The 10,184-nt window shown below is 40.5% G+C and overlaps 1 protein-coding gene and 1 non-coding gene across 2 annotated transcripts; one reads left to right on the top strand and one right to left on the bottom strand.

The window, feature by feature from the left end:
- Positions 1–6,308: 6,308 nt before the first annotated feature.
- LOC104768194 (uncharacterized) lies at positions 6,309–9,043 on the bottom strand. Its single transcript, XM_087501348.1, has 4 exons — positions 8,497–9,043; positions 7,624–8,377; positions 6,777–7,500; positions 6,309–6,728 (listed from the first exon to the last, which is right to left on the bottom strand). The coding sequence occupies exons 1-4, from the start codon at positions 9,041–9,043 to the stop codon at positions 6,309–6,311; spliced, it is 2,445 nt and encodes an 814-aa protein (XP_087357474.1).
- Positions 9,044–10,077: 1,034 nt separating this feature from the next.
- Positions 10,078–10,184, top strand: LOC147921023 (small nucleolar RNA R71). The gene has a single exon (XR_015591810.1). It is a non-coding gene; the product is annotated as a small nucleolar RNA R71 (small nucleolar RNA).

Genomic DNA, 10,184 nt, shown 5'->3' with positions numbered 1-10,184 from the left:
TATGTCTTTGCTTAATGCTTTAAGTTAGCCTCATGAACTATCTATGTCGCCAAAAACTTGCATGTGTGCTTGACCTAGCTTAGATGTGTGTCATGTCATAGGAAGCACATACCACTTACCTATGGAACTTCATGGATTATAATCGAACATGTTTTAAATGCTTTGATTTATGCGTCGTTGCCTGCGAAAGTTGAGTAACGAAGTATAGGGATCTATAAGTTAACGGTTCATTCGTGTTTTGTAGTCCAAGTCTTAGATAAACAAACTAACCCTAAACTTTTCTAGATATATAGATCATTGATCCCCTGCGAGTTCCCTTGATGCCCAACGCTTGTCTCATTTATTTTACTTGCGATTTATTTACGTTATTGCTTACTTACGACCGTGACAACCAAAACCCTATTTTCATTGAGTCCTAGCCTTGTATCTCTTCCGACGGATTTTCTAAACAACAACTCTCTCTCTGTGGGATCGATCTTTAAATACTACAAACGATTAACTGTGCACTTGTAGTAGTCGTATGATCTTTTTAAGGTAAAAGACTTTGAAGCGAAATATCACACGCATCACAAGCTTTTTGGCGTCGTTGCCGGGGAGAGATTGTTTGTTTACAAGAGTCTAGGAACTAGAGTAACGTCTAGGACACCTTGCTTTTTAATTTTTCTTTTTGATTTTCAATTGTTTCAGGAGATCTTGAGGATGAACCTCGACGCTCTCCCAGGAGATTTTGAGAATCTACCAATCGCACAACTCATGTCACATTATTGAGCCACGGCCGGAGACCCATCCGGTCCGCAAACTCACTCGCTGCAAGGTCCTTGCCTTGGTCACTCTCGACCAGTTCATGTACCACCACTTAGGCGCCCTTGTCGCCGCTCTCACACTCGACCATCTCAAGGCCGAGCATTCATGGGACCAGCTTACTGGCCAGCTGACCATTCTTTCACGTCGTACCATGCGGACGTGCCATGATTTGCAATGGAACATCACTTTGATCCGCAATAAGTCATGAATGTCAATGTCAAAGAAAATTTTTTCTATGACACTCAAAAACCAATCACTTCAAGGAGTTCTCACACTGAAGACAAGCTCTTGAAGATGATGGAAGAGCTTATATCAAGTCAAGAGGAGGCTGATAAAGTTCTAAATGCAAAATTGGATAAGAAGAGTATTGAGTTTGGAAGTAAATCAAACAGAAAGCGAATAAACTTAGATTCTCAATACCCAAAAAGTTACAGAAGCAACAAGGGATGAAAATCTCAAGAAAAAGCTTAAAAGTGCTGATGATGTAAACTTAAAAGCTAAAATCCCAAAAAGGGTAAAAACTAGGTTTTCAGATATTTTTTCTCTATAAAGTGGCTTGTCAGCGGCCATAGAGTGCAAAGGGTATCTATAGAAAAGTAGGGAAGACCTAAAATGGCTACAGGACAAAATAGAGAGGCGGCTCGGTTGACTCGACCATGTGCTCGGTCGATTGCGTGGTCAAGTCAGGTCTTCTTCTGCTCCTTTCAGTCGGTTGAGTCCCTCTTAGCACACGGTCGAGTGTCTGGTCGAGTGTGGTGGTTGAGTGAACTTCCGGACCTTGATTCTCTTCTGCTCTAGCTCCTTTGTATGCTTCTCTTGATGGCTTCACTCTCCCTCAGCACTTATCCATGCTCCATTAGGTCCTAAATCACTTGTTTATGCAAAAAGCAATGCAGTGCAATGCAAATCTACCCTAATGCATAAACAGCCCTAAAACTACTCAATGATGACCTAATAAGCTAGTAAAATATGTGAACATCAACACCCCCAAACTTAGTCTTTGCTTTCCCTCAAGAAAACAAACAAGACTTGAGTAGGAAAGTGAGGTTTGAAAGTGGGATCTCAGAACCTTAAACATGCTAATAGACTAGTACTAGGATGCAAGGTGAATGAGCTGTACTTAAATATTTTAGACAAGCCTTTCACAACCTTAATTGATTCAAGCCTTAAACTTCCATATGCGTTTCCTTTAACATTCATTTAACAAGAACATGAATCAGATTATGCAGTGCTTAAACTCATTTGGCTTGGTAATAAGGGTTTAGAGACAAAAAAATGGTCTCTCTTTTGAGTGGGGCTTATCAATAACAAGGGTTCTCTCACAAAAAAAAATGGATTGAGCTTTAGAAGAAGGCTAAAGGTAAGATCACTTAGACAAATACAAGAACAGAACCTTCTCTACCCAAAGGCACCCAAAGTGTTTGTTCCTAATCATTCTAAACTCATGATGTCCTATTTCTACCCTTTAACTTCATCCTTTCTCTTTTGCCCTTTTTATCTTTGTTTTTCTGTCCTAGGAGGGGTTTTTTACTTGATTTCTCTTAGTGAAATGGGGTTTCTTTCTTAATTGCTTAAGGTTCTTACTCTTACTTTTTTCCCAAGTCATAAAGCTTTTCACTAGACTCTTCTTTTCTTTCTTTCTTTTCTTTGACCAGAACCTTACTCAGAACTTTTAATGCTCCCATTCTTTCACTTAGAGTTTAGAATTTCTTTAAAACATTTCCCTCCTAAGGACTTTACCCTTTCCTTTCTCTTTTCACTCTTTTCTTTTCTTTTTGAACTCACCAAGTCCCAAACCCAGAATTTAAACCACCTAGTCCTATCTAGTTTGAAAAATGCAAACTAGAACTACATAAGTCTTATTCTTGTCAGTTCAAACCTAACACTTTCTACCAAGCTCAACCCCAAAATAGGCCTTACACACACAAGATTTAACATGGCTTGAAAGAAGGGTTGGTTTAGGGTAGGGGAAACTGATTCAATGATGAAATCAGCTATTTGGATCAACAAGAGTGGTGAAAATGGGAAAAGATGATCCAAATATGTATAAATTATCCATGAGTTTGAAGCAATGCACAAACTGATAATTAAAAGCCAATATTAGGTTCTTATAAATAGGAAATGGTTTCATATCACAACATACTTCAGTTTAGACAGAATGAAATATAGGAATTCTAGACTTGGTTCAATCTTATGTTTCTAGCCACTCAACTAGCATCAAAGTACTATTAACTTGGGCATTGATCCTAGTTTAGTGAATTCAAGCAAGCTAACAAGGCTAAACTCATCATAGATCCCTAATGCAAATATGAAACATTCCTATATGAAACATGCTAAACAAGATCCTATTATGCAATGCAAACTACATGAACACTCTGTTTTTTCTTTTTTTTTTTTTTTGGTTTATCTATGCCTTAGATGAAATGCAAATTCTAATAAGACTTAAATAAAACAAAACAAGAAATGCAATGGTATTTACAAGGTAAAGGTGAAATTGGTACCTTAGGGATTTTGGAAAAAGTTGTCCACATCCTCTTTCTTGCTGTTAAATGTGTAGCTGGGGTCTTGACTCTGACTTGGAAGAGGAGAAACAGGGTACTCGACTATGGCCATCTGTTGCAACTCGATCGAGTGCTCGGTCGAGTGCTGGGTCGAGCTGGCTGGTCGAGTGGCCTGTTGTGGGTAGAATTGTTGACTTTGGTGCTCATAGTATTGTTGCAAAAGGGCTGGGTCCATGAAGTACTGAGGTGGAAAGGGTGGGTAAGCTGGACCATAGGGATAAGGTTGATAACCTGTTGGAGCTGGAAAGCCATAAGGAGGTCTGGTCAGGTGCTCGATCGAGTACATCGGAGGTGCTCGGTCAAGTGGGTGCTCGAGTGCCTCGAAAACTGAAGTTCTGTGCGGCTTGAACCTCTCTCCCTGTGAATTGGCTCATGCAGTGAATCTCTAGCTGGTATCACCGGGTTTTCAGCTCTGGACAATGCTCTAGTTGAGCTGCTCCTCCTCAAAGGGCTTGATGGTGCTGGTGATGAATCTCCACTCTTTAACTCAGCAATTTCCTTCTTTAAACCCTTTATGGACTTAGCCATCTTACCCATCTTCTTCTTCAATTTATCCACAGTCTTCCCATGCCACTTGTTCCACTTTTGTAAAAGTGTTACCCTTTTGCTTGTCTCTCTAACCCCTCTACTATCTCTTGGGCTTGGTTCATACTCTTCAAAATAAAACTGTTCTTCCCCATCAGCCATCACCACATCTCTAGCTTGATCTTCTCTTTCTTGATCTGCACCATCAAATAAGAATTCAGCAGCTGGCCAAAAGTCAATGTTCAGCCCTTCTCTTATGGTGGTGAGTGCTTGATTAGGTAGAACAAGTTGAGTCTTCCCCACTGTTGGATGCTCAAAGTTGAAGAGTTCCCATGATGCAACTCCTTTGCTAGAATGAGGGTGGAAGTGAGATATTGGGTGTCTATCCATCTTGGTTTGGCTTTCTCTCCTTGAAGTGGTACATTTTCAGCTACAAGGATTGGAGTGATGATACCTCCAATAGTTAGAACTCCAGTTGATTTCCACTTGTGCAGCTTGCTAACCCAGCTTCTATAATAGATGAATTGGTCAATGAGGACCATATCCAAATCTGTATCCACACTGCTCCCAAGGATAACAATCCCATCTCTTGCTTGTGTGATGATTCCATAGAGTGCTACATCAATCATCTTAAGCTCTCCCTCATTCAAGTTTCCAGTTTCCTTCCTAGCAAAGAATGTATTTGCTAAAGCTTTGTGGAAGTACCTTAGGACTGGACTCCTTATCTTTGAACTCTTGGTCTTGGAAGAAGAATAAAGCTTGTTGTCTCCAATTGTCTCCCAAGCAGCAAAAGGTTCTTCCTTGGGTATGACCATGTCCTCTTCACTTCCAACTTCAGACCCATAGAGTGTGGCTAGCTGCTTGAGTGACAGCTCATACTTCTTGCCCTTGATGGTGAAGTCAATGTAACCAGCTCCCATGTCTTGGTCCATGCTTGTGAAGAGATGAAGCTTGATGGTGGATAGAAATTCACAACTCTCTTCCATATACCCCTCCAAGCACAAACCCATGAATATGCTTAAGTTGCATTTCTCAAACAGAAACTCAACATCTTCAGCAATACCCAACTTCTCCATGGTTTCTTTATGTGGATATCTTGTTCCTTGGATGCTCATCTTCATGAAAGCTTCATAGAGTAGGCTTGGGATCTGGAAACCAGATTCTTCTTCCACCTCTTCTTCTTCTTCACTTCCATTCTCTTCTTCTTGGTGTTCTTGAGCTGGCCTCTTCCCTTTTCCCTTATGTCTTCTTTACTTAGAGAAGTCAAACACCAACTCGCCCTCACTCTCACTCATGACCCAATCGTCTTCCTCAATTTGGTTCTTCTGCGCTCTATGACTCGATGAGTCACTCGACCGCACACTTGACCGAGTGCGTGGTCGAGTCCTGGTCGAGTGTCTTCCCCAGTTTCTCTTGGATTGTAAGGTACCTTTTGAAACTCAAGGAAACTGGTAGCTACAAGCTTAGCAGCTTCTCGGCGGGCAGTAGCTCTTTCTTGTGAGGTCATTTCAAAAGAAACTTGAAAGAATAAACTCAAAACTCGAATTAATAGGTTAGTGAACCAAAAGGAATGAAAGAACTGAATTGTTTCTATCAAGAATCTGAAATGTTTATGCAAGAGAGATTGTGTGGTGCTTATGCTCGAATTTATGCCCTTATAAAGGAGTGGAGGGGACAAGGGAACAAGGTGGAGAGTTTTTACCATTTGAATATGAAATTGGAATGGGGTTCTTCCTATAGGTGTTCTTCCTATAGGTGTCTTGAAAGCTGTTCTATAGGCCCAAAGTGTTTCATCAAGTTTACTAGACCAATCCTTTCTTGTTGCTCCTACTATTCTTGATAGAATGGCCTTGATTTGTTTGTTTGACACTTCAACTTGCCCACTTGTTTGAGGGTAGTAGGCTGTAGACACCTTGTGTTTAACTCCATACTTCCTTAGGATTCCTTCAAAGATCTTGTTGATGAAGTGTGTTCCTCCATCACTAATCACAGCCCTTGGAATTCCATACCTTGGGAAGATTATGGTCTTAAAAAGTTTAAGAACCACTTTGTGATCATTAGTAGGGCTGGCAATAGCCTCTCCCCACTTGGAGACATAGTCCACTGCCACTAATATGTAGACATTCCCATTTGAAGGAGGATTAAAAGGTCCCATGAAATCAATTCCCCACACATCCAGAATTGGGTTTTGGGGCATCTCATTCCTTCTTGTAATATTTCCCATCCTTTGGCAAGCATCACAACTTGTAATAAACTTGTGAGTGTCTTTGAACAGAGTTGGCCACCATAGTCCTGCTTGTAGAACCTTTTAGGCAGTCTTGAATGTTGCAAAATGGCCTCCATAAGTTGAACCATGACAGTGCTTCAAAACTCTTTCCACTTCATTTTCTGCAATGCACCTCCTAAACTCTTTCCACTTCATCCCTTCTTATAGAGATAGGGTTCATCCCAATAGTAATTGTTGACATCTTTGAGCAGTTTCTTCTTTTTATAAGGGTCTATGCCTTCTGGAAATTCTTCACAAACTTTATAGTTCACTATGTCAGCATACCAGGGCAAGTCTTCACTGTCAACTGCCATCCATTCCTCCATCTGGTCCTGCTCGATCGGGTGTCCAAACACACTCGATCGAGTGCATGCTCGAGTGGTGGGTCGAGTAGTTTCCAGCTGCATCAGCTTTTCTTCAGGTATTGAATCATCAATTGGTATAGCCTCGTCTATCCGCATTCTGGACAAATGATCAGCTACTCCATTCTCTATACCCTTCTTATCTACTATTTGCATATCAAATTCTTGTAGAAGCAAGATCCACCTTAACAGCCTAGGTTTGGTGTCTTTCTTTCAGTAAATGTGCCTCAAAGCAGCATGATCAGTATACACAATTACCTTGGAACCCACTAGGTAGCTTATGAACTTCTCAAATGCAAACACTACTGCCATAAGTTCCTTTTCTGTGGTTGAATATCTCCCTTGGGTTTCATCTAAAGTTCTGCTTGCATAATGTATAACATGCAGCTTCTTGTCCTTCTTTTGTCCTAGCACTGCTCCCACAGCAAAATCAGAAGCATCACACATGATTTCAAATGGTAGATCCCAGTTTGGGGCTTGACCTATTGGTGTTGATATCAAAGCAGCTTTGATCTCCTTAAAAGCTTTCAAACACTCTTCATCAAAGTTGAACTCAGTTTCCTTGCACAGCAACCTTGTTAAGGGCCTAGCAATCTTGGAAAAATCCTTGATAAATCTCTTGTAGAACCCAACATGTCCCAGGAAACTTCTTATGTCTTTTACTGTCTTTGGTGGTTGAAGTTGGACCATGACTTCAATTTTTGCCTTATTAACCTCAATCCCCTTCTCTGAAATCTTATGTCTAAGAACTATCCCTTCTTGAACCATGAAGTGACATTTTTCCCAGTTTAGAACCAGATTTGTCTCTTCACACCTTTTTAGAACCCTACATAGGTTACCTAGACAAGAAGAGAAAGAGTCTCCATAGACAAAGAAGTCATCCATGAAAACTTCAACAACATCCTCAATAAAATCAGAAAAGATAGACATCATGCATCTTTGAAAGGTAGCTGGTGCATTACATAGTCCAAATGGTATTTTTCTATAAGCAAAAGTACCATATTGGCATGTGAATGTTGTCTTTTCTTGATCATTAGGATGAATTGGTATTTGGAAAAATCCAGAGTATCTATCCAAGAAACAGTAATGGGTGTGATTAGCTAGCCTTTCAAGCATTTGATCAATAAATGGGAGAGGGAAATGATCTTTTCTAGAAGTTGAGTTAAGTTTTCTGTACTCAATACACATCCTATGTCCTGTTATGGTTCTAGTTGGGATTAATTCATCTTGATCATTCTTAATTACAGTAATTCCTCCCTTGAGAATCTCTTTCTTTACTACTTCTCTAAGGTTTGGATTAAGTCTTCTTTGGGGTTCTATGCTGGAGTAAGATTCATTTTCAAGATGAATTCTATGTATGCAAAGACTAGGTGAAATTCCCTTGATATCATCTAAGGAATAGCTTATAGCTCTCCTAATCTTTCTAAGCTCAGGAACTAGCAAATCAAGCTCTTCATTACTCAAACTAGCATTTACTATTACTGGATAAGTAGAGTTAATTCCTAGAAATACGTACCTTAGCCCAGATGGGAGTGGTTTGAGTTCCACTTTTGGTGCTTTTAGCTCAGACGAGTCATCAGTGAGAGTTTCGGCTGAGTGCTCGGCCGAGTGCTTCTTCTGCTCTATCGAGTGCATACTCGAGTGCATGGTCGAGTTCTCTGTGTTTACTATCTGAACTGACCATACTTCCTCTCTTGATGCTGGTAACCTCTCAAAGGCTTCTGGAATATCACATTCTCTATAAGAGTCTAACATTTCTTCGTAAGCCTTGGTTTCTCTATATAGGAATCCTTTTTCCCCACTTTTGGTCAAAGCAGTTTTAAGGTGATCTTGTTCTGATAATTCTTCCATCAGCTCTCCTGCCAATTTGTCCATATCTTCAACCCAAAAGATTGTTCTCCAATTGTTGGTTTCTTCATGGTCTCTAAAATGTCAAATGTCATCCTGAAGTCCTCTCCCAAGTTGAGATCAAATTTACCCTTCCTTACATCTATAATAGCTCCTGATGTGGCTAGAAATGATCTTCCTAGGATCAGAGGATCTTTAGGTTCCTCATCCATTTCTAGAACTACAAAGTCTGTTGGGACTTCTACTGTTCCAACTCTTACTGTTAAGTCTTCCAAAACACCATGTGGCAATCTTACTGATCTATCAGCTAAGATCAGGGATATATTGCATGGCTTGTACCTTGTGAACCCTAGGCGCTTTGCAACTGACAGAGGCATTAGGCTGACTGAAGCTCCCAAATCACAAAGGCATCTGTTGAAAGTCAGAGGACCAATGGAGCAAGGCAATGTGAAAGAACCTAGATCCCTTAATTTCTGTGGGTTTACCTGTTTTTGGATTATAGCACTGCACTCATGGCTAAGAACTACTATTCCTTGAACTTCTTTGATCCTTTCCATTACAGCATCTTTCAGGAATTTCTGATAGGGAGGAATCAAAGCAAAGGCATCTATTAAAGGCATCCTAAGCTCAATTTCTCTAACTTGTTTGTCAAACAGTGCCTTATACTTTTCAACCATCTGTTTCTTAAATCTTCCTGGGAAAGGTAGTGGAGGCTTATAAGGGGGTGGAATGAACCGCACTTCTTTTTCCTTGGTAGCAGCTGGTTTGAGCTTTTCCTAGGTAGGTACTCGACTTCCTTCTCGGTCAGGTACTCGATCGTGTGAGGGTTCGAGTGGCTGGTCGAGTGGTTGCTCGGATTCCACCTGTTTTTCAGTCTGAGTTGTTTCTTATTGAAACTCCTCCTCATATTGAATATCACTGTCCTCAGTGATTGGCAAAACACCAATCCTTTCCGGTAGTTGTCTGCCACTTCGAAGATTAATGGCATTAGCAAACTCAGTTGTTTGTTCAATTGTTTTTCCCTTCATCTGACTTTCAATGGTCATCATCTTAAGAAGATTCCAGCCTCTGATTTATTTCAGTCAACTTCTTTGCTGTCTCTAGCTGCCCATTTGCTTGTCCAAGTAGCATATGTTGCATCATAGCTCTTAAATCTGTTTCCTGGCTCTGATTAGTCTGAAACCCTGGTGGGGGACACATTAGAGCGTGGAAACTTTGGTTTTGCTGCTTGGGTACATAATTGTTATGTTGTTAGGGCTGTTGAGCTGGATAGACTTGGTCTTGTGGGTTTGCCACATTAGTACTTCTGTAAGACAGATTGTTGTTCTTGAACTGGTTGTAAGGCTTGAAACCACCCTGATTCTGAACATAACACAACTCAGCCATTTCATTCTCCCCAGTTTGAACTGTTGCGTCTTCATCAGCAAGAAAGTGAATGTTTGTCTGCTGACTAAGAAGAATCTTGTCTAACTTGTCATGCACAGTCTTCAAATCTTTCTTGTACTTCTCATCCTGGGCAGGTTCAACAAATCGGACAGTCCTATCAAAGTCTTCATTGTAATTCCCATCTGATTGAGCCAAGTTTTCTATCAGTTCTCGTCCTTCATCCACATGTTTGTTGAGAAAGTTCCCCTTTGATGTAGTATCCAGCAACATTCTGATCTTTGGTAGAACTCCTCTGTACAGTGTCCTAAGTAGGGACTCATTACTAAACCCATGATGAGGACACTGGGTTTGGTAGCCTTTGAATCTTTCCCATGCTTCACAGAAGGTCTCATTATTCTTCTGTTAAAAACCAGATATCTCATTGCTCAGTTT

This window comes from Camelina sativa, chromosome 19 (genome assembly GCF_030686135.1).
Source record: "Camelina sativa cultivar CO46 ecotype springtype chromosome 19, ASM3068613v1".
Classification (NCBI taxonomy): domain Eukaryota; kingdom Viridiplantae; phylum Streptophyta; class Magnoliopsida; order Brassicales; family Brassicaceae; genus Camelina; species Camelina sativa.
Note: the sequence above shows the minus strand (reverse complement) of the source record. Positions and strands in the feature narration are given on the sequence as shown.